The following is a 27,196-nucleotide window of genomic DNA, read 5'->3' on the forward strand; positions in this document are numbered from 1 at the left end:
AAAATGCTTTCCTATCGGGATATCATGACTATCACAGTTTTGTGTTTGTACAGCCTTCCAACTGTCCCTCACTTTTTCTCTCTCTCTTCACTCTCACCTGGACTCTGTTGAAGTCAAAGCAACTGTGTCCATTTTGAAGGGGTTTTATGGTTTTTTTTCCCCTACACTTTGAATGATAAATGGCTTGAATGCCCTGGCAGAACCAAACTAGACTTTTTGGGAAGGTTGACACTCACACACAGAAATAAGAGGCACTGTTACACACTAGAGCGCGTGTATGAGTCTCACCTTAATGTGCTTACCTGTCTGAGCGAGTGCACGCATTTCAGCACTGAAAACAGGTGAATTTACACCGCTGTCAGCTTCACAGACAGCAGCCTCTATAGCCAAATATACACAAAACCAATATGTTAAGCTCAATATACACATACTGGGTTTGAAATACTTAAGTATTAAGTCTCTTAATTAATTAATAAAGTCTCTTAAGTATTATATATTGTAATTTCACAGGCATTTAATGAAAGTTTGACTTAATTTTATCAACTAATTTTTCATATGATTCACCTCTTATGTTATTGTGGTCTGAATTATTCAGATAAATACTTAGATTGCTGGTCAAATGTTTGGGATGAGTAACTTTTTTGTTTCCTTTTTATGTTTTTGAAATCATTCTCTTTACTCCACAAGGCTAGATTTTTGTTCAATACAATAAAAATGCAACAAAAAGGTAATATTTTGGAATAATTTTCCTTTTAAAATAACTTTATAGATTAAAGAGTTTTTTTTATATAATTTATAAAAACTTGGATTAAGCTGAGTTTTCATCTTCAGTGTCATGTGATCTGCATTTTGTCTAATATGCTGATATATTTTATATGTACAGTATGAGTATTATACATTAATAATAATGCATTTATAATATATTAAAAATAAAACAAACAAAAAAGATTGTTTGGATGTGTTAGCATGTAATAGGGATTTGAAAACAATTTTTCATAGTTAAATAATTGTGTATATATATATATAATTTATAATATAATTAGTGAGACCAGCATGCACTCATCCTGTGGTCTGTGTGGGTCCTAACGCCCCAGTATATTGATGGGGACTCTATACTGCTCAGTATACGCCATCTTTCGGATGAGATGTTAAACTGAGGTCTTGAATCTCTGTGGTCGTTAAAAATCCCAGGATGACCTTTGATAAAGAGTAGGGGTTTAACCCTGGCATCCGGGCCAAATTTGCCCATTGACCTCTGTCCATCATGGCCTCCTAGCCATCCCCATATCATAATTGGCTTCATCACACTTTCTACTCTCCACCAATCAGCTGGTGTGTGGTGTGCAGTCTGGCGCAATATGGCAGCAGTCACGTCATCCAGATAGATGCTGTAAATTTACTGCAAAAAAATTGTAAAGCTCTTTGAGTGTCCAGAAATGCGCTATATAAATGTAAGGAGTTTCATGCAATATAAGGATCAATTGTTATTTGTGTTTTTAAAAAAAACAATGCATTTTTCTGTCTCATGTATTTGTGAAAAACGTGATTCTTATTATTTTTAATTATTTGTGTAAAGTTTTGATATTTGATAAATATGTTTTTTAAGAAAAATATTTAAAAGTAAAACTATCATTTTGATTGATTTCAATAAGCTTTAAATTGGCAAATTAGAAAGATTGCTGAACACTCCCTTGACACTGAAGCAGTAGGTTCTGAATATTCAGCTTTGCATTGCATTAATAAATGACATTTCCAAATAAAATATTATAAAATAAAATGTATTGGTCAATTTTTTACAATATTACAGCTTTATTTTATTTTTTAACAAGTATATGTTTAGAGACATGCATATATTCATATAAGATATATGTGGAACACATATGCATATGTATATACAGTATAGGCTCACATACTGTATGAAGTTATTATTCTATACATGTAAAAACTCAACTAAAACTCCTCATGATTCCTGATACTCCTCCCCCTCTCATTATACGCTCTGCCTTAGTCTGCTGGTTTTTTGCATTTGTTTCCCAGATGAATTCACAGTAATTGGGCTGGTTAATTTATTTACTGTGTGCAGTTCACAGCACATTAAAGAATGGAGATAATTGAACACGAATTGTCAAGTGTCTTCTGATATCAGGCGTATTACAGAAGGGAATGCGTATAAAACTCTATTTCCATGCAACCATTGTTTATGGTAATTAAGTACACAGATGTATTCCTTGGTTGCCTTCCAAGCTTATGGCGACTGCCATTGTTGTCTTCTATTAATATGTAATCAGTAAATAGTTTAATTTTCTAATCTGCAGTTGGAGAATTCACTTTCTAACAGCTCTTAATTATGGCAGAGCCCTAATGATGCAGCCGCTGATGGGCTAGGAGGCCGTAAACGGAGCAGGCGAGCGCTCGGGGAACGCAGAGGCCTGCAGTGGCTCCTGCCTAATGAACTTGTTATTCCCACACCAGAGGGAGCAGTGTCCTTCACACACACACATACACACACACACTCGCCAGCAGCTCAACCATTACCTCAGTTAGCCACATCTGCAGAATTACGTCTAAATACGTTATTGTCATCCAATTTTCTAAACATATCAATTTTGAGCGTGTTTTTTTTTTTAGGGGTGAAATCAGAAGCGAGAGAGGAGAGCTATTCGCTCGCCTGCCATTCTGTCCGAGCACAATACCGTCCCGAATCACATTGAAATTTTTCCGCGCGCAGCATTGAAATGTGTGTAAATGTTATCTGCGCGCCTTTTGATATTCAGCAACCCTTCTGAATGCATCTCCCTGACATCTGCTCAGCATGCATTTATGCACACATATGATTTTCAAATTGCTTTATAACCTGCAACAATGAACGCAATTATGAAAATAATGGCATTTAAAGGCGCTCTAAAACCCACACACCTACAGAGTTCTCGATAAGAGATTTTAAAAAAAGCACAGAGGGAAAGAATGAGTTTTAGGCCAGATTAACATATGTTTAAAAATTGCACTTGAGTCTGATAAGATTGACACAGGTTTTATTGCATGCTAATCCTTTCTCTTTTTCTCCGGCGCGGTCACAGAAATTCATACAAGACGGATATCATCAGCTTAATGCAGTTTACAGACAAGCCATCACAATCTCTGCCAGAAAAAAAAAACAGATGTACAGCAGTGTTAGAAGCGACCTGTTATGTTTGTTTTATTCTCCGGGACGTGGCTGTCCTCTTCAAGGCTTCTTGCATACCTTTTTATATTTTAGTCTCAAAAACGTCAGTCCCTTTTTTTTTTTTTTTGCTCACTTTTCCCCCCTCAGTTTTCCCACATTAATTCTCTGTGCCCACATTCCAAAGCAGTGTTGGCCATGCAGAAATAATTGCTTGAGTGTCTGCATTTATAGATCTCAGCTCCGCCAAGACTGAAATGGAATTGCTCGTGTGGCTAAGGCAACATGCTTGTAACCACCCCTTAGTTTGACTAAAGATTTAAGCTTGGCTACGTGAGTCGCATGGGGAAATGGTCTCCGAGCTCAGACAACAGCTAACAGCTAACACAGCTTTAAGTATATTATCAGGCAACTTCTTTCAGAAACGTATTGCTAAAGAAGCTTAACATTAATTATTGTAACTTTGGGAAGATTACATCCACAGCATGCTTGTAAGCGGTGGCATAGTCCTCTTGACCTCCTATGCAAGAGCTTAAAGACACTAGAATGGCATTTCAGCTGCATTAATAGGATAACCAGTATAATCTTTCCGCAGTAAGAGAAGGAAAAGTGTTTAGAGCATAATACTCGCCCCGGTTCTGGGGACGAGACTGGTTTTGTGATGTCTCACGCAATCGACACACACCGGCTTCTATCGGCGTAATCGCAAACTCTTTTTCTCTCCCTCTCTGCTGTTCGCTTTCTTCTGTTGTCTCTCTTTCAGTGCTCCTTTTTTCCCCTCTGTCCTATTCTTTATCCTCCATGGGATTTGCATGCTAGTTCGGTTGCTTGTCCACTCTAATTTTAAAGACCAAAGAGCTCGTTTAGCCTTCCTGCTATGCGTGCGCCATGAGTAGAGGAAAAGTAAGCCTAGAGACAAACGCAGGAATTCGGCTCATAAGGATGGCTTTTATCGGCACGACCAAAGGCCAGTGCTGGATCAGGAGGTGACCGCCTATTCAGGTTTAGTGCTAGACTATGTGCTCGACTTTCAAGAGCTGGTTAACATCAGAATGGTCCATTTTCAGCTGCTGGCTTTTGCGGCCTTTGTTCTTCCTGCTGGTTTGAATTCTCAGCGGACCGTTACGTGACCAGTGTAGATCGCCTTTGTAAAGTCATGTATTCTGGCTACCTAATATAAACAGGTTAGACCTTTAGCCTCAATTAATGCACGTCGTAAGACATTAGCACTCCCCAAAATGAGTGTGATTTCTCCTCGAGGCAGGAAAACCTTATTCCTCCTCACATCAGCCCCTTTTTAATCTCTGAGGCAGTTTAAATGTTCGAGAGGCAAAAACAATTTAATTAGTTAAGTTGCATTGACTTCGCATTTAAACCCCCAACCAGTAAACCCCTCCCTCCGAAAGCTTTTCCCAGATGTGAAGAGGGTTTTTTTTGGTCTGGTGTCAGGCTTTCAAACATTCTTTAACAGTTGGATGAAAGGGGATTTTAAGGAAGATTAGAGAAGGGGATCCTCCAGGCATTGTCTGAGAATCTTAAGATAAAACGCACGGGGTGGATAGTGTTGGCGGAGGGGGTGTTTGGGGGGAGGGTTTGTTGGTTGCAGGAGATATGGCCCGTATTGTGAAACATGTAATTTAGATTTTTTTAGAACGGCATGGAAATAATGACGAATGGCCATCGTTGTGCTCCCTCTCAATTCCTGTTTGTTTTCCCTTTCCCTCTATCCCTTTCTTTCGTCCCCCCCATGTGTTTTGCAGTGGCCTTGCTGTCCTCTAAATTGTTGGTGTGAAGTTAAGTTAAACGCTGCTACATGTGGCATTGCAGGCAGGCAGTGATATGCCTGATTAACATTTTCAAAAGGGGCACAATGATGGCGCTTATTATAATCTCTCCTTTATTGAAGCATCTTGAGGCCTTTTCATCTTTCCCCCCCTTTGACTGCCATTCCAGTAAGACCCAGCCAAAAGCAGCTAGTGCCGTGCCACTGCGGCTCCATACGCACAGAAAAACAGAGAGCTGCTCTCCACAATGCCAGCCAAGACCTCAATGATCTGCTGAGCTTTTTTTGCTTCTTTTTTTGTTTGTTGTTGTTGTGTTTTTATGGCACTAGTGTGCATGTCTGTCTTTTTCTTTTTTTATGGGATTTTCATCTTTAATGTAGAGGACAGTAAAGAGAAGACGAGAATGGGATTGTATAAAGCAGGCTGGGCTTGAAATTGCATCCCATGAGCAAAACGTTAGTGCATTTTTAAAAATTGTCTTTATTTAGGTTTAAGAAGACCGGTAGATTGTATATATATTTTTTTTTTGTAGTACTGCAAGTCGGGCTTTGTATGCCATTCAGTATGTAGTTGTTTTGAGTTTTATTAAATCTGATTTTTCCTACAACTTCTGTGAGTATGAAAGGCTTAGCAAAACAGTTTGGGTGTGCGGGACTCTGTTTGCATAATTGATCATTATTTGGTTTACAAATTGTCTCCTGACAACATAATTGAATTTCAGTCATGCACTTAATTAATAGACCTTTTCATATGGAAACTGATTAAGACACACTTTACAATTAAGTGTAATGACGCGGGGTTGGCCTGTAATTAGGGGCATTCACGTGCTAACAGCCCCGCTATGCTAGCTCAGTTGTTGTTCATTTCCCTTTGTATGGGCCTCTCTAGGCTACACATTCCTCTAACGTACTACCTGAACCTTATCAGCACACTGGCTCTCTCCCCAGCCCACCTTTAGCATGCTAAAACACGCTAACGACACAGAGAGCAGCTCATTTGAGCTAATGGAAATGACCATTTAAATGCTATTGTTCTGCTGTTAGCCGCTTAGTAGAGATGGAGAGATAGCGAGGGAAGCTACTTTTATAGTTACTGTAGGGAGGAGACTCATTATCAATTTGTCCTTAAGCAAACCTGAGGAGAGAAAGAGAGGGGGAAAATGGGAGGGTTAGAAGAGGGGGAGAAAAGAAAACGCCAGAATCCACAATGCAGATGTGTGGAGGGCGGCTAATAGTGTTAGCACATCCATTACTCTCCTCAGCTTAATTCATTAAGCAAATTGGGCGGGAACCGTATTGGCCCTGTTGAAATACGTGCAATATGACACTGCTCAAATTTGTTCTAACACATGGCCCGGGGAGACGAGCCGACCGCTCTAATGGGGGAGGAGGGGCAAATTATGCAAAGGCACACGGCGGGAGGGAAATGATTACAACGCAGAGGGAGTAGCACCTCCACACTCAACTAGACCATTTTCCTTTACTCGAAACCTTGCCACTTATTGCACTTGTATGACCTAAAATAGATAGTTCACCCAAATATCTGGCAAAATTCATTGACATGTCATTTCAAACCTATATGATTGACTTTCTTTACTGTGAAACACGCACACAGACACACAACAGAAGTATTTCTAAAATATTCTTGGGTGGATTTTTCCAATACAGTGGAAGTCTATGGGTTTCAGTGTTGTTGTTTTTTATTAATAAAATTGGTTGAGTCATTCTTTAACACATATTTGATGTTATTCACCCTAATATGCTGACATCTCTATTAAATACTTCTACCTTTTGAATGCTTTTGACACTCATCTGAATGCTGAAAATCTCAGAGGCCAGCAGATGCGCTTCACCCTCACCAGTCGTTTGCTCAGACGTTTACTTGGAAAACGGATTAAGCAAATAAAAGCAAATCATATATTAGTAAGAAAAACATTCTGCAGGTGTTGACGGGATCTTGCTGCTTGTGCTAATTTGTCGTCTCTACAGGTAGTCATTTCAGCATCTCTCGGGGTCGGGTGTGAATCTAAATAAAGTGTTGCTGAAGCTCTGATAACCCCCCCCAGAATTTCACACCTCCAGAATGTAAATAGAGTAGTAAAGCAGGTCTTAAGTTAAAAAGATAACAGAGATACTCCTGAATGTACACTAATGTCTTAACAAAACGCCTGCATTTTAGATAGGTGCGGCACTATCTTTAATGCTACTTTAAATATCTCCTGTACCTCATATTTACTTCTAGTTTGTTACTGTAACTGGAAACAGTTAACTTCTGTGGCCCACAAGATTTGCAGCCTTTCAGATGACTGTCAAAAGGGATTCAAAGCCATTGTTACCATTATTTAACATTCTATATTTAGAAATGTGTGGTAAATCATACAAGTAAAACTAATTATGCTGACATGCTAAAGGGATATTAAATATGTAATTCACAAAAATGTAAATTATTTTAATAACTCACCAATGTCATTTTAAACCTTTCTTTCTTCCATTGAAAGAAAAAAAACTGTATCCATATAATGTTGTTTAAACCCCCAGTAAATTTAATTATATGGATAGTAAACGATTAATCTTTATTTAAAATGTTCACAGAAGTATTAAAATTACACCTTCAATATATCTGATAAAAGGACTCCATATGTTTTTAAATACATGCTGTTTAGCTTTTAGTATGCAAGTTATTTTTCTAATGGCAGGCTTGACAACATTTGTCTTATCCATAGAGCAGTGTTTGGTCCTTGCGCCTTTTTTATGACAACTTGAGTAAATTATTAAATAATTGTTTCTTTAAAACCAAAAGTATACATTAGTTGCCCAAGTTCTGTTTTTCTGGCATGATTTTCATCATTGTGTACATCATATGTACCCACACCCTGTCTGTTTGCACAGAAAGTATGTAGCCATGGCAGAATGTTTAAAACAAAACTAGGTGACACCTGTGCATGTGTCAAACTTGTTCATCCATGCTCATTGACTATGTTTTGAAAGCTGTGTAAAAAGGCTGTTTAAAACAGAGCTCGGAAAAAGATGCATGTCATATAGATGTCTCAGAGAATTATGCCTTTTAATGATATGTGTGAGACAGTTTTTGCAGTCTTAGCTGACTTAGTCTGTGTTAGTTTTGGTTCAATAGATGGGGGCAGGAATCCAAGCAGCCCTTTTCTGTTTGGCTGTGTGGAGATTTGGAGAAGCTTCGTGCAATCACAGATACATATGTATGTGCTCACTGCTCCCTCCTGGAAGGCACCTTTTTACATGTACATGTCTGCTGGGATCCCCCCGCCCACACAACCAGGCCTCCCCTCGGTCAGCTAATCAGTACCTCAGCTAGATGCATTGTGACACTATGCAAATCTATTTACATTGGAATAGGGGAATCAGGGGATCCTAAACTCAGGCATCGAAATTGAAGAAAGAGAATACCCAAGGCCAACAAATAAATGAAAGTTTGCTCAAATCCGTGAGATAATGGGGTCTGTGTTCAGACTTACCACAGTGGAGAGATAAACACAGGGATTACTTGGGGGTTTTGCATCAGTTGCTTTCTGCTGGGTGGCCTTACTTGTCAAAAAGGGGGAAAAAGGGGAGAGAGAGAATGAGAATAGGAAAAAAAAACGTTTAACGCAAGGACATTCACATGGCACATTGAGAAAAGAAGTACCGCTAATTCCATCAAAGCCAGAGAAATCAGCCATTAATTTATGCTGCTCTCTCCCTCCCCCTGTAGCTATTGTTGCTTTGGTTGTTGATCATTTCGGTAACATCTGGTCCTGGGCGCTTTTTGGAGGCCAGATAGAGTCAACCAGACGACCCCCGACAACATGGCCAAAAAAAATCACTCTGGTGTCTTGTGCTTTTGCCGTCGCCCTGTTGGTTTGATCAGAAAATGCAGGGTTTCTGTGGCTATCTCAGGCAAAAATATGCGAACCAATGACAAGCAAGCAACTATAATAGGTGAAAACTTTACACTTATGCAAGTTTTATTCTAAGTTTTTTTCCATTTATACATATTATCAACTAAACCGTGACAAAAAGAAACTAATATTGTAAAGCACATTGTTCAAACACAATTGTATTTAGTACTAATCATATCCTCCTCATGCGTAGTGTCTTGGGAGTAGACCATTTCTGTAAGTATATATTTGAAAAGATGGAGAGATTCGCCATTTAAATCGAGGGCTTTACAGAGGAGCAGATTATGACTTCCATGGTGACTCCTTCCTGCTTTGGGGAAATGAGCTGTTGACATTCTTCAGGGTCATCATCCAAGATAGCAGGCCAACCAGCAGGATTTACCCGATAAACCCATCCAACTAGACCTTTATCCATTTCGCTACGACTGGGGAAGGCAGGGGTGAGATGGAGACAGGGTAGCAGTGATGTTTCCCATCAAAACGTAAGGCGTTTAGTCAGCCAGTGTGGATGCTGTCATCAGAACCAAACTCTTCAGCGGAAATGTGTTTGAACCTTTTCATCATGCGAGTGTGATTTTCAGAGAGCATTTCTTAGAGCGTTTGAGTAGGCTGAGCAAGCGGGAGTGTGATGGAGACTTTGAAGAAGAATCATTTACTCCTCTATCATCTCGCCAAGAATATCATCTTTGTGTCTGACCATGTCTTGAGTCCTCTCCACCTTGGTCAAAATAATTTTTTTCCCATAATTCCCTTGTGTAACCTGGGGCTAGCGTTGCTCCCCGCTGTGAGGTAGACCCGGAGGAAAGACAAAAGCACAATGAAACCGGGAGCTTACCACCAACCGCTCTCACTGGAGCTCTGGAGTAGGGCCCACTATACACCGCTGCCTCTCCAGTTCTGTCCCAATGCTAATGAGCCGGCTCTGATCTTTCCTCTGCTTCCCGTGTTTTCAACATCTTCAAGGACCACATGGCGCTAGCAAAATAAAGACAACCAAATGAGAATTTTTAACGCTTTTTGTGTCAGCGACTCAGCGCCTTTCAGCCGGCTCACTCATTTAATATTCCCCCCGAGAAAGAAAGGACAGAGGAAAGAAGAAAAGAAAAAAGGTAAAATGTGCAACAAGGAGTTGGAGGTGCTGGAGAGAAAGGGGGAGGCGTCGCTAGCATTCCTCCCATTTTCAGTTATCGCAGAGGATCCAAATCGTGAAACGCAACTGACGTGACCTCTGAGTTTCTGGTTTCACAGCCAAATTTCAGACGCATGTTGATTTCCTCAAGCTTCATGATATCACTGACAGCTCCTGAACAGATGAAGGGTGAAAGAGGGCCCGGGATCTGACAATCTGAGTCTCCTGCCGGCTGTTCACACACTCCTTTTTAATAGCTGCGTTCTCTATACAGAGGCACAGGGCTGTGGCTCGCATTAGCACTGGAGACCACTAGTTAATAGGATGATGTCTTTTAGCTTTTGTTATGAGATTATTAACCGGGATAGGTTTCTGCTCTCATCCGAGCTGCTGCTCTGAGGGCCTGTTGAGCACAAGTGGTAAAAAACGGCGTCCCCACATTGTGCCGTGCTTGTATGGTAAAAGGCTTTTAATGAAACACCTTTTCGGAGGGCTTCACCAGGTGATCTTTTTTTTAGTGCTCTCGTCTGCCACTCACCCAGCTTTAATTACCTGAAGTACGCAGCTTTTTCCAAAGGCCCTTGATTCTGGCCCTGTGTTCAGCACTCCCAAAAGCAGGCTTAAAGTGGGTGATAGAATGAAATGACAGTATTTGTCAAAATAAGAAAGAAAGGGAAGGAAAGAGAGGACCTCTGGCTCCTGTGTTTTACCCTGAAGGTCATGATTTAAGATCTCTTATTATACCTCACACATATTATGCCTTACATAGTGAATGTGTCTTTATAGTTGTAGTTTGTTATATTTTGTTTAAAAATTGGTCAAATATGTAAATGGGAAAAGGCATATCTGACAAAACTGATTATTTGTACAGTTGAAGTCAGAAGCCCCCCCCGTATTATTAGCCACCGTATATTTTTTTCCCCAATTTCTGTTTTACGGAGAGAAGGTTTATTCAACACATTTCTAAACGTAATAGTTTTAATAACTCACTTCTAATAACTGATTTATTTTATCTTTGCCATTATGACAGTAAATATTTGACTAGATATTTTTCGAGACACTTCTATACAGCTTAAAGTGACATTTAAAGCCTTAACTAGGTTAATTGGGTTAACTAGGCAGGTTAGGTAATTAGGCAAGTTATTGTATAACAATGGTTTATTCTGTAGACTATCAAAAATATACAGCTTAAAGGGACACATAATTTTGACCTTAAAATGTTTTTTTTAATGAACTGCTTTTATTCTAACCAAAACAAAACAAATAAGACTTTCGTCAAAAGAAAACGCATTATCTGACATACTGTCAAAATTTTCTTGCTCTGTTAAACATAATTTGGGAAATATTTAAAAAAGAAAAAAATTCAAAGAGGGCTAATAATTCTGATTCAACTGTAATTTAACATCTTTATTCACTATGAGTAAAACCACAAAATTTTACCTAATTCTCAGGAAGACATTTTTAGTTATAAAAATATAATATATAGTCAAATGCTTATAATCAGAATAAGTACTTTAGTTAACCAAAACTTCACATATATCTGACCCACTGTCACAAAGGGTATTTGAAGTGTTTAAGTAGTTTTACTTGGTTTTAGGCAGTACAATAAGCAAGACAAGTTTATTTACATAGCACATTTCATGCACAATGATATTTCAAAGTGCTTTAAACAATAATAAAAGAAACAAGTATAAGAAATAAAAACAACATAGAATAAAAATGATTAAAACTGATAAAAAAACTGATTAAAGTGTTTTAAAATAGGGTTTTTTATATGTTTTTTGTGTATATAAAATCACTTTTGTACATTTGGTTTGATCTGGTCTCAAATTTGATCCATATATAAATACAATTATATAAATTATAAATATAATTATCTTTTGTATATACATTTATTAAATTGTCAATTTTATAGTTACTCGTACTTGGTGACAATGTAAAGTGCTCACCATATACAAGTACACTCACAAATCCCTCTTTTAAATTCATATTTTTTAAAGGAAGCTATGCAATATTATATTTGTGCATATACATTGGATTAGTCAGTACTGAAGCCAAGAAGCAAAACATTTTGATGAGATTTTGCAGGTTGCAGTTTATTTTTGCAATATTTTGCTTGACTTTAATTATATTATCTTTCAATTTCTAAATTTGTTTGGTGATTAAAATATTACTTTAATAAATGTATCTGTTTAATAAATCTGTTTTGTTTAAATGCACCAAATACATAGCCTATATTCACTGAGAAATTGAAAAAGATATTCATTTTCAAAATGAGGTGTGCTCAATTATGCTAAGCACTGTATATTCATTTTACTGGGATCATTTCAGAATCTACCCCTTAATAGTTTGACGCTTTTCCTGAAATCAGAGTTTTGTTATCGTTGCAAATACAGTTGAAGTCAGAATTATTAGCCCTCCCGTGAATTTTTTTTCTTTTTTAAATATTTCAAAAATTATGTTTAACAGAGCAAGGAAATTTTTACAGTGTGTTTGATAATATTATTTAGTCTAGAGAAAGTCTTATTTGTTTTATTTTGGCTAGAATAAAAGCAGTTTTTAATTTAATTTAATTTAATTTAATAGAGTTATTTGCCCCTTTAAGCTTTTTATTTTTATTTTCAGTAGTCTACAGAATAAATCATCATTATACAATAACTTGCCTAATTACCCTAACCTGCCTAACCCAATTACCTTAGTTAAGCCTTTAAATGTCACTTTAAGCTAAATTAATATCTAGTCTTAAATATCTAGTCAAATATTATTTACTGTTATCATGGCAAAGATAAAATAAATCAGTTATTAGAAATGAGTTATTAAAACTATTATGTTTAGAAATGTTGAAAAAATCTCTCCGTTAAACAGAAATTGGGAAAAAAATAAACATGGGCTAAAAATTCAGGGGGGCTAATAATTCTGACTTTAAATTTACAATGAAATCATTTACTGGGCATTTTCTTTGTTATAAAATATAATATTTTCTTATATAAAATAGATTATAATGCAGAAATGTGCATTTGTTTATCAAATCTATTACTATCCCTCAAATGCTGAAGCGTGATGCAACAGCAACCGTTTAATTTTCAGGAACTTGAATGCGACATAATTGCTTTGGATTAAAAAAACAACACGCATGGAACCGTTTTCCACACTTCTGTCATTTTTGCATCATTATTTGTGGCGAGTACAGTCACGAAGAGTGCTGTAATTGTTGTTTTGTAATGTAAACTGCCTGTCTTGGCTGTTGCGCTCATCGTGAAGCTGCGATAGTGGACAGGCGGCCCAGGGATTAAGAAGCAAGGAACGGCCAACACTCGCTGATAGTCTGTCAGTCTGTGATAATGTTTATTGATTAAAAAGAAGGGGGGAATACAAGCTCGGTTTAATAGAGTAGAGGCCTGCGGACAGAGATGGACATATTTGTGATTCCCGGTGCTTAACTCAGACAGACAGGCTAAAATTCATATAGTCTCCACTGCGACTTCCCATATCAGAAATTGCTTATGTAGAAACGTATTTGTGGGGAATGCAGATTTTTAGAGAGATTCCAATTTGTGCATGTGGAGGGAAAAAAATCTATTATGTGGCATTTGTTTGTTCTGCTGGCGTAAAGAGCGAGGTGTCTGCTATTAGCTGAGGGACTGTGGTGTTTGCAGAGGAGTTGTTTGTGTTAACAGCGCTGAGGGGCAGCTGAGAGACCAGTATTAAGGTACAGCCTATCTTCTGTCAGCCCCTCACTGAACGTTCAAACAATTACATGAAAGGATGTATGATAACGCTGTATGTATAGCCAAGACTTTTCTGTCATTAAGGGCGACTTAAGCGATCCTGTTTTCCTCCTGTGGTGGTTCTTTCCTTGCTATAAGGCCGCTCCGCTTATGAATCCTTCCTCATAAGCCGCAAAGCAAGCAACTAAAGGTCAGTAATGCCGGTGCCAATTGAAATCCTAGTGAATGAACACTTTCTGAGGAATTAAAATGTAATGCGCTTTGGCTGCTCGTGTTTCATTACCACAAATATGTTTTTTTGTGATTGTAATGTGGTAATGTGTTGCTTTAAAATCACATACTCTGATCAGTTCAAATAATAAAATGTTGTTGTTGTTTTTTTAAAGGCAAAGGATGACAGACACAAAGTTTTTTATGTGTATACTGGTCTGTTTCTGTAGTTTGCTATATTTAAATGGTCTTATATAACTGTGATGTTGATTATCTAATCTTACATCTAAATATTTTCCCTAAATTTGTCAAACATTACCACTTTAAACCCTCATTGGTATGCACATATATTCTGTAGATTTTCAAACTTATAAACTGATCAACTTTTGTTTAGATCTCAACAACACTTACCAAAGCTGATTTTTACTTTTTAAGTAATGCAGGTGTTATCTTTAAAAGCCCCCCTTATTTTTTTTTTTACTTTAAGGAAAAGAACTTATCTTGCACTTATGCAAGTTATTATTTCAATGTTCATTCTTTGTTGTCTTCTGTTATCTTTACAGAATGATTGTTCTGTCATTTATTTATTTATTTGCCTGATTTATGTTTTTTTTTTTTATTAAAAACATGACAATAATCACATTTTTATGCGTTTATTGTAATTTGATAAATTTAATTTAAACAAAGAATTGATATCTACAAGTCCTTTGGTTAAAACTTGTTGCATTTTATACAAATTTATCTGAACAAGTGCATAAAACTAAATAGCAGCTTATTGTGTCTATACTGGTCTTTTTCTATAGTTAGCTGTATTTGAATGGTTTTACTGTATATAACTCTGATGTTGATTATCTAATCTTACATCTTGTAATTTTCCCTAAATTTGTCAAAAGTTAGCATTTTCAACCCCTCTTTGTGCAGTTGCTTTAAAACACACGAAGTGTTTTATATATATTATAACTATAATTTTTGTTTATATCTCAACAGTTACAATCTAAAGCTATGTAATGAAACTGATATGTTTAAAAGCCCCTTTCAATTATTTTTTTACTTGAAGGAAAAGAACTTATTTTGCACTTATGCGAGTCATTATTTCAATTATTATTCACTTATGGAATTTCATTGCAGAATGATTGTCCTGTCATTTGTTTATTTATAATTATTTATTTATTTACCTCATTTATGTATTTTTGGTGGTTTAAAACATGCTAATAATCATATTTTAATGTGTTTATGATAATTTGATATATTTAATTTAACCAAGACAAAAATTAGAGATCTAATATGTTTTTGGTTAAAAACTTGTTGCCGTTTTAAATATATCTGCATATAAAATTAAAAAGCAGCTCATCTGAATATCTAAATATTTTTCAGAAAACTTCACAATAGCTGTAATAATGTACTGACAAGGACAAATCTGTTGGTACCCTTTAGGTATGTTGCTTCTCCTGAAGCACAGTCTGAAGGCATTATCTGATTTCATTCGTTTATTTTGAATTACTTTTGATGTGTCATTACTTTTTTTAGTTTCAAGTAAGTTCAGTGTCCACTGCAGCTAGTCTTTCTTTAATGGAAGGGCAGTTTTGTCCATGTCTTTATCTAATTTATTTTATATCTATTTGGATACCTTTACATTACATTATAAAACACATTATGTCTCAGCTTAAAAGATTCAAGGCTGCTTTTTATTCATTTCATTTGAATTGATAGTGATTTAAATCTGTTTAAATAAATCATCTTTGCTTCAGTGGAGGGAATTTAAAAAGCAAACTCCATTTCCTTCATGTCTTTTAGCTTTTTCGGTGTCTTGCTCACCTAAAGAGGCCAATCCCCAGATAAATAGCAAACAGGGGAAAAGGTTAGCGGTTAACTAGGTTGGCTTAAACAAGAGAAAATGTGTTTGGTCCATTTTGAAACTAGCGATGGGCGTCTTGAAGCACAATGGCCGGGGCTTTATCCTGAGATTAGGTATTGTGGGTTCAAGCTAAACTAGCTTCCATCAGAGCTGCGCAGGGCGAGCGCGGCCCTTTCAGCCCACGCTAACAAGACTTCTCCACATTGCAGACCCACTCAGAGTAATTAAATCAATCCTTTTGTACTCGCCGCTCTCTCCTTCAGTGACGAGTGAAGATCTGATTATTGCCTTCATGCATATTCAAAAAGTCTCCCTGACTGGGCCTTAATGAGCTTCCTCTCAATCGCACAAAACCTTGTTCATCTTGTTCTTTTTCTCCTCTTTCTTTTTTTTCTCCCTCGTATTTATTTTTTATTTGTCTCTCCCTCTCTTTTTCATGCATGTTAACTCCTGACAACAAAAAGAGTGGGAAACGACAGTCAGACGCACAGAATGAACGAGTGAGGAGAGTTAGCCCACTTAAAATAAATCGTAAATGTTCAAAAAGTGACTTAGTGGCGGAGGAGTGGAGATCTTCCCCTTCAAACTCCGATAGACAAATTGGATTACTGGCTATTGGATTAAACAGAAAACGGGTGGATAAGAAATGAGAAGAGCTTGCTGTGATCACAGGGTTTAATATATTTCTTTTCTTTTTCTTTTCTTTATGGCCTCTTCTCTCCACCCCCATTCTCTGTGTGTGTGCGTGTGTGTGTTTGTGTGTGTGTTTCCTTCAGTAAAGACACCCAGCTCTTAGCAGGACTCAGGATTAATTTGTAATTGTTCTGCTTTCTTAATGCTTTTGAAAGATTTTTATCTAAATCAAATGAGGGGGAATTTTGTAATTAAACAAAATGCCAAGCAAAACAATCCCCCTGTTGCGGAGGTTTACTTCAGAGTTATTTGCTTTTTATCATTCTGTAAATATCTAAATAAGGTTCTGATTTAAAAGCAGAATAGAACCTTCAATTCACATAATTAATTTGCTATTCACAGCGTTTGGCCTAATTACATGCCTGGAAAATGAAAAACAATCTTATTTAGGCATTCTGGCAACTTTTGGAAAGATCTTGTATGCCAAATATCAAGGTTTAATGAACAGACCACATATTTAATTGATATTTTGGACACTTGTACCTAAAGCTAAATTGGGGTTTATTTTAAATTTAACAGGTGTTTGTGTGTGTGTGTGTAAATTTGATGCAACATGATGTTTGTTTTGTTTGTTTATGTGTGTGTGTGCGCTGTAGCCATAAATAATCAGTAAAGGTTAGTAGGAAAGAGGGCTAAATGTGTGAGGATTTCATTAATGCTATCTGTTTTGAATGCAACAGTGGCTGAGATGACTATCTTAATCTGATGCGGCTAAAGAAGCCAGATCACCCTGCCATGGACATAGGCCCGAGGGCCTACCAGACCAGCCTGAACCCTCCTGATTGAGTGTGTTTGTGTATGTGTGTGAGAGAGAGAGAGAGAGACAGTTGGCTGTCTAAAACTATTTCTGTTTTGTAGTTTTTTTTTTTTGTGTTTTATTCCAAAGAAAACTCTATTGTTAGTGAAGAGCAAAGCTAGGGAAGCAGTCTGTGACTACTATGCAAATTTATACAGTGCTTTTTATAATTTATTGCATCCCATTTTGAAATTGAATATTTTTATCCATTTCTATATGTATATAGGCAATGTATTTGGTGCATTTAAACAAAACTGATTTATTAAACTGATATATTTATTAAAATAATATTTTAGTCACCAAACATATTTAGAAATTTGAAGATAATACAATTAAATTCAAGCTAAGCACTGCTAAATAAATTAACACCTACAATTTTTTTACTAAATGCAAATTTTATTTTTTGCTTCTCTTGATTTTTCCTCTTCTTTAAATTTGTTTTTAATATTTTTCTTTAACATATAAATTTGGCTGTACTAGTTTTTGGACTATTATTGTATTTTGTTTTGTTAGATAAGCTCCAGATTTAGCTTCAGTACTGACTAATCTGATGTATATGCACAACTATAATATTGTATAGCTTCCTGTTAAATAATGAGTTTAAAAGATAGATTTGTGAGGGGTGTACTTATTATATATATTGTTTGTTAAGAAGAAAAAATTGCTATTTTTCTAGGAAACATTGCATTTTCATTCAAACTAGCCTTAAAAAAGCTAAAAGAAATGTATGTTAATGTTTTTTTAGACATTAAAAAGTAAATAAATTTGAAAATGAACAGTCTGAAATCAAAATATAAATCTATGAACAGCTATACAGTAGATAAGAAAAAACTAATAGACAAACAAAAAAATAACAATCAATTTAATTAATAGTTATGTGAAGCCGGTCTTGTAAAAAAGTATTTCAATGTAAATGTATCTACATATTAGGTGCATTGTATATTAAAACGATTTTACTTTATAAAATAATATAAGATGCCACAGATGTCAGTTTAGTTTATTTGTTTTTATTGTAATAATATACACAATTACAGAAATGTTTACCAGTAAAGATCCTTCACGTCTTACTTATGCATAAAAATTAAACCGAACATTTCCTTCTATGATTATTGAATTTCAGTTTAGTTATTTTAAAATGATTGAAAATGTTTTCTTATTCATGGTTTCTCAGCACAGCAGTACATGCAACCAATCAAACGATTATTTCTAGAATGAATAAATGAAATTGTCTTGACTATAAATTCTGGTGTTTCTAGATATGGTCTTGCATGAACTAAAATTCAGTTAAAAAGAAAAAAACAGGAAAAATGCAAGACTGAGAGGATTTAGTTCATTTCTATATTTATTTTTACTTGATTCTCTTGGCAGTTTCAGGAAATCAGTTATTTGGCTCATCCCAACAAAGGTCATAGTTGAAGTGCTGCCACTGTAGAAAGTGTGTGTGTGTGTGTGTGTGTGTGTGTGTTATTTGTTTTAGTGGTAAAGCGAGGACTTCTTTCATGCTGTCAGAGCTCTGTCAGTGTTGCTGAAGCTCAGGCAATGGCCTCCGGGATGCGGCTGCTAATCCGTCATTCCCTTACAATGTCACACAAGCTTAATATTACCATTTATTATTTGCTTGTTTCATTTGACTGTGCGTCGCTACAATGACCTGTCAGTGCACACTTTATCCCTTCCGAGCCGCACTATTTAAAAGTTGACTACAATAATCCAGGCTTGATTCCTAAATCCTGGACCCCCTCTCTTTTTTTCTGCCTTGCGTTGTCGTCAAATAGGAAATTTCACACATCTGGCACTGGCAGACATGAGAGCGGCTCCCCTGGTGGAGGCTGGGAGTTTTAAGAGGGGGGCAAATGACAGGACCGTTGTCCCGCCACTAGCTTTGTTGTGGCTGGAGGATTTGTCTCTCTCACATGACCGGCGTCACAGTCACATGGTGCCAAGCAACAGCGTGATGGAAAAAAATATCAGGGGCGCAAGTTCTCACATCAGACTTGTGTTTAAGATCTTCCTTTCTCACACTCGGCCCATCCTCCAAACGGCTCTGTGCATACAGACAGATGAACAGTGTCATAATGCTGCTTTTGATACTGGTCTATTAGTCCTGGCCTCTGAGGGGTCAGTAAAGCATTGATGATGGAATCTATGATATACAATTTTCCTTTAACCCTTATATGCTGTTGGGGGCGTTTTCATCCACTCTGGGGTTATTGTGTGTCTTAATTTGGCCATAGCTTTCTCTGTGTTTCAGCTATAAGAATGATTTTTGGTGACAAATCTTTTTTTGACACATATTTTGAGAAATTGCTTTGAAATTAAAAAAGACTCAACAATACACTCTGGGCAAACTTACAACCCTTTTGTAATGTTCGGGATAAAAACATTTACTGAGTTAAACTGCTTTAAAATGCATCAGATAAATATTTTTTACAGTTTTTTTATTTTTTTTTTTGCATAAATCTGTTAATTAACCTCAGTCCTGATCAAAACTACTAAATTGTTTAGAAAATTATAGGATTTTTATTGCTTTAATTGTCAAATTCATAAGTGATGTCACTAATTTGTTGAAAGAAACACACAAAAAGATGAATTTACAATATATAAAGTAATTGTAGACTAGATAAACATGTGAAACAACATTGGCTTAGATGCATTGTTTTTGTTTCTCCCTAATGTACTGTTGAGGGCTGTTTTTGCCCCATTGACTTTCATTATGCTTTTTTTACGTTTACGTTTTTTTAATTTTTTTATTGCAAAGCCATGACTCCATATAATCATGCAGTTTTGATTGTTGGTGGTTTTTCCTGTTGAGAAAAGGTAAAATTTGTCATTTTTACTGTTGATTATCAGTTGGCACCTTTAACCCTTTAGATGGGCATATCCAAAAAAAGCTTAGTTTCTGGATTTTCTGTGGAGTATAACAACAAATTAAAGCGTGTGTATGTGTATGAGAGTGACCTTTATGCACTTACCTTGATGTGTCTGAAAAAATCAAAGAATGCATCTCGGATCTCAGAACTACATGGAGTAAACAAAAACAAAGACTGTATTTATGCACCATCAAATGTGATTATAAAGGAAGTCAATAGGACAAAAACAGCCACCAACAGTACATCAGAGAGAAATTTTTAAATCTAACAATGCATCAAAGCAAATGCTGTTACTAATCCTTCACATGTCCAAGACTGTGATAAAAGTTTTTAAAAATCCAGTCAACAAATACTTTGATATTGAAAATGTTTTGTGTGTTTTTTTTTCACCAATTCAGTGGCATCATTTGTGAACTTGGCAATTAAAGAGTTAAAATCATGTCATTTTTTAAAACAACTTAGTCGTTTTGATCAGGACTGAGGTTGATTAACAGATTTGTAAAAAAAAAAAATACAAATAAAATTTAAAATCGAATGCATTTTTACAGCGGTTTAATTCAGTTTAATTCAGTTAATTCAGTGCATGTTTTTAACCTGAACATAACAAAAGTGCAGTACAGTTGAAGAGTGCACAAGGGCAATACTTACCCTCATTTATATTGGTACTTTCTACTTACTGCCTACTGTTGAAAACTTCTTTTGTTTTTCAATAAGTCTTAGTAAGACTTACTAGAGCAAGATAATGCAGATAAATGCTGATTTTTTTCATGTACCCGTCAGTTTTGAGAAATGGCTATTCATAAACTGTTTTAGATGGATGTAAATAAAATATTCAAAATACATTTTAAAGTTTTTTTTTGTCGCACATCAGCAATTTGTGTTTGTAGAATTTAATTACAAAACAATCTTTTTGAAGTTTTGAGGGGTTTTTTTCTACACTGAGCCAAAAAATCTCTGCTTCAGCTGATCTTATCCTGTATTCTGAAGAATTTTACAGTGATATGTTCGTACTTGATTTTTTTAATTATATACAGTATTATATACATAAACATATATTTTACATATAAATTATTATGTACATTTTTTTCTACAAATGTTATTATTGTTTATTCTGTTTCTGCAGTATTTTGTGAGTTATAGACTAAGCCTGAACGATATATCATTTCAGCATCGCAATGTTTGTGTCCACAATTGTCTCTTCGCAGGATATGCAATGTTGAGTTGAATTATAGTTGATCAACAACAGTTAAGAATACGTGAGATTTGTGGAGTCATTGCAACATATAACCATAACAGAATGATACTTTATCATTTGCATGTGTTTTAAAGACAGTTTAAAGCATTCAGGCACAAAAAAGTAAATTTTTAACTTTAATAAAGAATAATTTTACTGAATTATAAATACAATGAAGACTCTAAAGTGTTATTTTAAATCTCATTATTGAATTTCTGCACCTGTATACTGTATACTGTAACTCTACAGAAAACCATAAAGCACTGTTTATTTGACTTTTATCTGAGCTCTATTGTAATCATTTTTGCCCGCAATTTGTTTATTATTTTTCATACATGATTCACACCTTTTCAAAATCTACCCAATCGATATTAATGAATGATTGCTCTCCAAACAGAGCTTTTTAAGCCATCTGGTAAAATATCATTCATATCACAATATATATAGCAGAGAAACTAAACATCGCAATTTCAGATTTTTCCAATAATGTTCAGCCCTATTATGGACTACTGATAAGAGATTCATAAATCCTCTCTGCAAAACACTTTGATTCTAATATGACAAAAAGTAAATCAGGAATCTGAACCTGACTTTGTTCAGCATTTTTAAAGAAATTCTTAGAAAGATGTGCATAGTGTAGTTTAAAAAAAGTTTAATTTTGATTCTTAATGTAATCTGTTAGCTGTGGACTAACTATTAGTTGTTGTTGTTTTTGTTCTCTATTAACCTGCAGTGTTCTGCTTTAATGAAAAACACAGTAATTGTATTTGTGTTTGACTTTTATCTGTAAACAAAAAGACATTTGACCATTCCAGCAAGCCCATCCACAATGCACACATCTTTATTTCATGCTGTGATGCTCTGATTCTCATCTGAAGATCTTCAAAAGTTTATGTTAAAGTGTTTGTGTTAGTGAAAAGACCAAGTGTGTGTGTGTGTGTGTGTGTGTGTGTTTGTGTACGGATGTTAATTGTATTGTTGATGCTGTCAGGAACAGACAGGTATCACAGGAGCCAAGACTAGGTGATGTGATTACATAAGCTTAAAGGATCTTTCATCTTTTCTCCTCTTTCATCCCTCTTCAAAGACATAATTAGTGTCACAAAAATGCTCAGAATACTGACATCGGAGTCATTCTTCCTGAACCCACTTAACCAGTTTAGCCCACGGACCAAACTATACCAAACCCTACCAGTGTCTGTTTTAATTTTATACCTGCAGAGGTCAAATCAAGAGTTGAATTGAGATGGCATCGACTTGTCAAAAAAAGAATGGAAAAAATGGGAAGTTTCTGAGGTTATTAATTAACTATCTGCCATTCATTTGTACTAATGAACAACATGTTAATTGTAACAACTTTTTGTAAACTTTTTTTTTTGTAACATTTTAATTTTTGTATTAATAAGGCTTATTTATAATAATAAATGATATAGTCAATTATATAATAATAATAATAATAATAATAATAATAATAATAATAATAAACAATGGAAAGCAAAAATCTAATCGTTTTTATTTATTTTTTTATTATTTTATTAATATCATTTTTGGTGGTGCATTATTATTATTATTATTATTATTTTTAAAATTATAGTATTTGTTTAATGTTTCATTAAATTAAGTTTTACTAAGTTTTAATTCGTATGTTTAATTAAATTATTAGTCTTAATATATATATATATATATATATATATTTAATAGTTTTTTTATTTTAAACTTGGAAAAATTACAGCGAAACTTCTGTTTATTTCTTAGCTGTCAATCATCGGGCCACTGAACATTGAGTAGTTTCTGCCTCTGTAAGTCCAGCATCTTCTCATGTAGGCCTGAGGCACAGCGCATGGGCTTGTGGATGTATTAGATTTACACAGAATGTTTTATGTTTTAACTTTAATCTATAGAAGTTTATTTTGGGGGCAAATTTACAGTGAAATTTTTATTTTCACTAAGCCATTCAAATACACTGAAAACACTGTTTTCATGAGCTGTTCACATCAAACTTTACATCATATTGCATACTTTAATAGTTGCAACAGGATTTGCTGTTTGATCTAAACCATGCTGCGTTTTTAGACATTTTGAATTTGAGTTAACAAAGTTATTGAGCAATTTGTGTGTTAAAACTGTTTATTTACCCACCAAAGTTTACATTCGTTTGGTACTTTACAAAAAATTTTATTCTTTCTTGCTTAATAAAAAAAAACAATGTGTTTAAAAATAATAAATCCACCCACCTATGTGTCCTTTTGTCCTTTATAGCCGATTTTTGCTTGGTCAGTGATTGAGTTTCTTAGCTGTCAATCATTGGGCCCCTGAACAGGGAGTAGTTTCTGCCTCTGTAAGTCCAGCATCTTCTCATGTAGGCCTGAGGCACAGCGCATAGGCTTGTGAATGTACATTGAATCTGAAGCTCTGAAGCTGCACAAAGATCCAGAGCCGAGGCTTTAATCCCATTCGGTGGAGGAAAGTAACAGCCTGCATTAATCCTGCTCTAATCCAGAGGCATCTCTGTTTTTCTGACAATGGCAGAGTCTAATATGTAGGTAGTGAACACACATCTGGATGGCTTCCTAACGTGCGTGTCAGTCTGCGCTGTTAAGAAAAGCCTGTCAGATAATCTCATTTGATGCACTTTATACTCGTTGGAGGTGTGAGAAAAGTGCTTAACTTATCTGTGCCAGAGAAAGTCAAGCGAAAGAGTGTGTTTCTCTCTCTGTTAAATTTTGAAAATGTCTGGGGGGGATAGACTTTAGAAATGAAACCATTATATTGTGGTTTGAGTTGCTATAATTAATTGACATTATTACCATTACTAAACTAAATAACAATGTATATTAGGGCTGAACAATATATCGACATCGCAATGTGTGAATCCGCAATAGTCACATAGCAAGATATGCAAAGTTGAGTCTGAATTTCAGTTGACCAGGAGCCACAGAACAGAGTAAAGGTTTATCACTTGCATGTGTTTTTAAGGCCTGTGAATGAGCATTTCAAGAAAGTTTAAAACAATTGGGTACAAAAGGTTATGATGTTTAAAGGTTTAGCAAAGATGATTTGTATTTAGTTATTTAATGTTTTTCATAATTTTTGTCTTGTTTCTTGTGCATATATCTACATTTCAAAGCAAAAACAAGATTATTTTACTTCTCCCATAGATAAATCTGCTCATTTTAAGGAACAGCTCTCAATTTTGACTTAAGGTGAAAACAAAACAATATTTTAACTGAATATTTTGACTCGCAATGAGACAAAGTAAGAGAACCATTGTTTTTTCATTGTGATTATTTAGGTTCTGTACCTGAGTACAGAAAGACTCCCCAGAAAAATGCCAAATAGAGCTATTAAAACCATCTTGTAAAACTGTATTCAAATCACAATATTTATTAAAGAAAAGTGAAATATTGCAATATCAGATTTTTCCAATATCGTGCAGCTCACAATTCTTAAGTTTACTTAATTGTTTATTATTTAATCCACTTCAATTCATAAAATTTAGTAAGTTAAATTAATTTATTTGTTTTCCCAAAACAAAATTGATCATGGAACCCAGCCTTTTGTATTTTTACAATGTGTTTTATTTCAGCTAGTTTAATATATTTGTTATATATAGGCTTTAAAATAGATAAAGATCAAATGTAAAAATGAAAAACTATAGACTTTAGGAAAAGTTACTAACAGTTTAAAAGAAAGATGAGCAGCTAATGGATATATAGTATATAAAACAAACAGAAATGACAAAAACAAATAAAAATAAAAAATCTGAGAAGTTCAAAATATTCAAAAACAATATATGTGACCCTGAACCACAAAACCTGTCATAGGAGTACTTATTTTGGAAATTGAGATTATTTGCATTATATGAAAGCTGCATAAGTAAGATTTTCATTAATATATTTTTTACAAGATAAGGACAATACATGGCTGAGATACAACTATTAAAAAATTTCAAATCTGAGGATTCAAAAAAAGAGCAAATCAAGTTCTCCAAATTGAGTGAATAATACTAATCAAAAATTAAGCTTTGATATAGGAGGACATTTACATCACTGAACATGATCTTTATTCAATAGATTTATACACTACTGATCAAAAGTTTGGGGTCAGTTTTTTTCATGTTTTTTTTATTTTAAAGAAAATGATTCTGTTCACCAAGGCGGTACTTATTAAATGTAAAAACAAAAAAAAGTTAATTGTTTAATATTTAATAACATTTTAAATATGTGCAAATTACATACAAATTATTGTATGTAGTTTCAAATAAAATGATTACTCCAGTCATTAATGCTTTTATCACTATTACCATTGATAACAAAAAAAAAATAATAATAATAATAATATTTTTAAAATTATAGTAATAATGATATGAAACTGATTTCTGAATGATCATGTGACTCTGAAGACTGGAGTAATGAAGCTGAAAATTCATCTTTAAAATCACTTGAATAAATGATTAAATTAAATGATAAACTGCTTTTAACAGTTATTTTTGTAGTGCAATAACATTTCACAATTTGACTATTTGTACTGTATTTTTGATCAAATAAATGCAGCCTTAGTGAGCAGGAGAAGCTTATTTTAAAACATTTAAAAATCCTACTGACCCCAAACTTTTGATCAGTTGTGTTTTTTGGGAGGGCATAAAATAAAAATCTATAATTTTAGCTCATACTATGCATTCTTGGCTATTTCAACAAATATGCTCACATAACATTAGATTTTGTGGTCCAGGGTCACTTAATAATAAAACTTTAAATGTGAAATGATATCCAAATAGACTCTGTACAAAAGTATTAATACAAAACTTACAATGGATGACACTTTAATATATGCAGAAATCTAGATACAACCTTTTGATTATACATCTGATCAGTCTTTAAAAGAAGAGGCATGTTAAGCAATGTCATTATTTTTATTGATTTGATTGAATTCACAATTGTGTTTATTTAGTTTTCTGAAACACTTGAGTGTCCTGGGACCTTCAGCTAAGTCATGTTTACTATGACACAAAGTAAGATTGCTATAATAAACTTTTATACACTCAGGTTTCTTTCTGTTTGTGTCTACAGGGAATAATAAGGAAGAAGAGGAGTCCATGATGCAGGAATGGTTCACGCTGGTCAACAAGAAGAACGCTCTGATCCGCCGGCAGAACCAGCTCTCTCTGCTGTAAGTTCATGTTTGCTCTCTTTCTTAGCTTTCTCAGTAGAAGCGTACACCTATAATTCATGGAGACCCACACTTGAAATGATTTTCCCAGGAGACCCAGAGCCCAGTCAGAAGGTCGGGCCCCTCATTCACTCGCACCCCTCCCCCTGTGGTCCTCCAAAACGCCATATCAGTGCGGACGCGTCTGCAATAATGTGATTTCAAAGACTGTATTATTCCAGCCATTATGAGAATTGGATCGACCCCCCCCCCCACTTCTCCGAAAAAAGAAGTGAAAAAATGACTTCATTCACCTAAAAGACGAAGCCATTATAACAATAACCTGCATATTTACCCTCTTTTTTTAACTACTTTCACAGTTATTTTTTTTGCCTAGAGAGATGATAATGTTCATTTTTGAAAGCTTTCATCCCTTTCTTTAAAAGTGAGACGCAGAGAAATCTGTGCGGCCGTTCATTCTGCATAAAGAGAGAGAGAGAGAGGAGGAGAAGAAAGAGACAGAGTTTCAAAGCTCTCACAAATGACAGATTGAAGTATTCTAATCACATTATATCACTGGAAAAGGGCTTTTTAAGTGCTCAATTAAAAGGGCCTTGATAATTTCTCTTTCTTTCATTTTCTTTTTAGTCACCGAACAGGCTGTGAAGGACAAATT

The 27,196-nt window shown here is 35.1% G+C and overlaps 1 protein-coding gene across 9 annotated transcripts in view; it reads left to right on the forward strand.

Moving 5' to 3' along the window:
* Positions 1 to 27,196, forward strand: part of ehbp1 (EH domain binding protein 1) — a 196,198-nt gene that overhangs the window by 158,845 nt on the left and 10,157 nt on the right. For all 9 annotated transcript variants that reach the window (XM_087290470.1, XM_087290471.1, XM_087290474.1 and 6 more), the window contains one exon: positions 26,442 to 26,541. In XM_087290470.1, coding sequence (XP_087146596.1) covers positions 26,442 to 26,541 — 100 coding nt within the window. The remainder of the gene's footprint in view (positions 1 to 26,441; positions 26,542 to 27,196) is intronic.

This window comes from Danio rerio, chromosome 17, assembly GCF_052040795.2.
Source record: "Danio rerio strain M-AB ecotype USA chromosome 17, GRCz13ab, whole genome shotgun sequence".
NCBI classification, from domain to species: Eukaryota; Metazoa; Chordata; class Actinopteri; order Cypriniformes; family Danionidae; genus Danio; species Danio rerio.